Genomic DNA, 844 nt, shown 5'->3' on the forward strand with positions numbered 1-844 from the left:
TAACACATCTTGCTGTGTTAGGGTCTATGCATTCTCGTCAAAAACAAAGAAAGAACATTGCACGATATTCTAAACTTCTGTGCCTTGATCTGTGATTACACCTCTGGCCATAGATAGATTGTGCACATGTTATGACCAATAAAACAAGTTCTCTAGCCATAGATTGTGGACATGTTATGACCAATTTCTCTAGCCATAGATAATGAATGAACAAGTGGTGACCCACACCTGCAGTGTCAAGTTCTGCAATTTCTCTATCCAGAGTTAAACTGTTTAATTTAGTTTTAGTCAGAGTTTTAAAGCACTCGCAACATTACGGTCATATACGGGCCGAAGATTATAGCTGTAATAAGAGAGTAACACACACAGAAAAGAAGGAGGAGAGATAAGGACGATAGACCTTAGATTAGAGAGGAGCAAACAACACAAGAGCACTCGCCAACCTCCCACAGATGGACATGCCGTGACCCACCCCCCCTCCCCGAACTTGCAGTGCCAGCAGGACCTACCCCCCCTCCCTGCCACCCCAGAGTGAGTGAGTGAGGACTACAATGCCACTCAGCAGACGTCATCATGGTCTGTCCCAACTGGCAACACAACAGCTGGCTCGTCCTGGCCGCTCTACTCCTGTCTGGTGAGTATCCTAAGTGCTTATCACATTGATGATGATGATGATGATGATGATGATGATGATGATGATGATGATGATGACAATGATGATGGTGGTGATGGTGGTAATGGAGATAATGATGATGATGATGATGATGGTGGTGATGGAGATGATGATGATGATGAGCGTTTAGGCTACTGGATACGTAATCATGAGAACTACGTGATATACCCC

At 44.4% G+C, this 844-nt stretch overlaps 1 protein-coding gene across 1 annotated transcript in view; it reads left to right on the forward strand.

Annotated features, from left to right (window-relative positions):
• Nucleotides 1-519: 519 nt before the first annotated feature.
• The window catches only part of LOC118477438 (fibropellin-1-like), an 8,236-nt gene continuing 7,911 nt past the window's right edge, over nucleotides 520-844 (forward strand). The window contains exon 1 of the mRNA XM_035968926.1: nucleotides 520-634. Within this exon, the coding sequence (XP_035824819.1) occupies nucleotides 574-634 (61 nt within the window). The 5' untranslated portion in view covers nucleotides 520-573. The remainder of the gene's footprint in view (nucleotides 635-844) is intronic.

This window comes from Aplysia californica, unplaced genomic scaffold (genome assembly GCF_000002075.1).
Source record: "Aplysia californica isolate F4 #8 unplaced genomic scaffold, AplCal3.0 scaffold00097, whole genome shotgun sequence".
In the NCBI taxonomy this organism is placed as follows: domain Eukaryota; kingdom Metazoa; phylum Mollusca; class Gastropoda; order Aplysiida; family Aplysiidae; genus Aplysia; species Aplysia californica.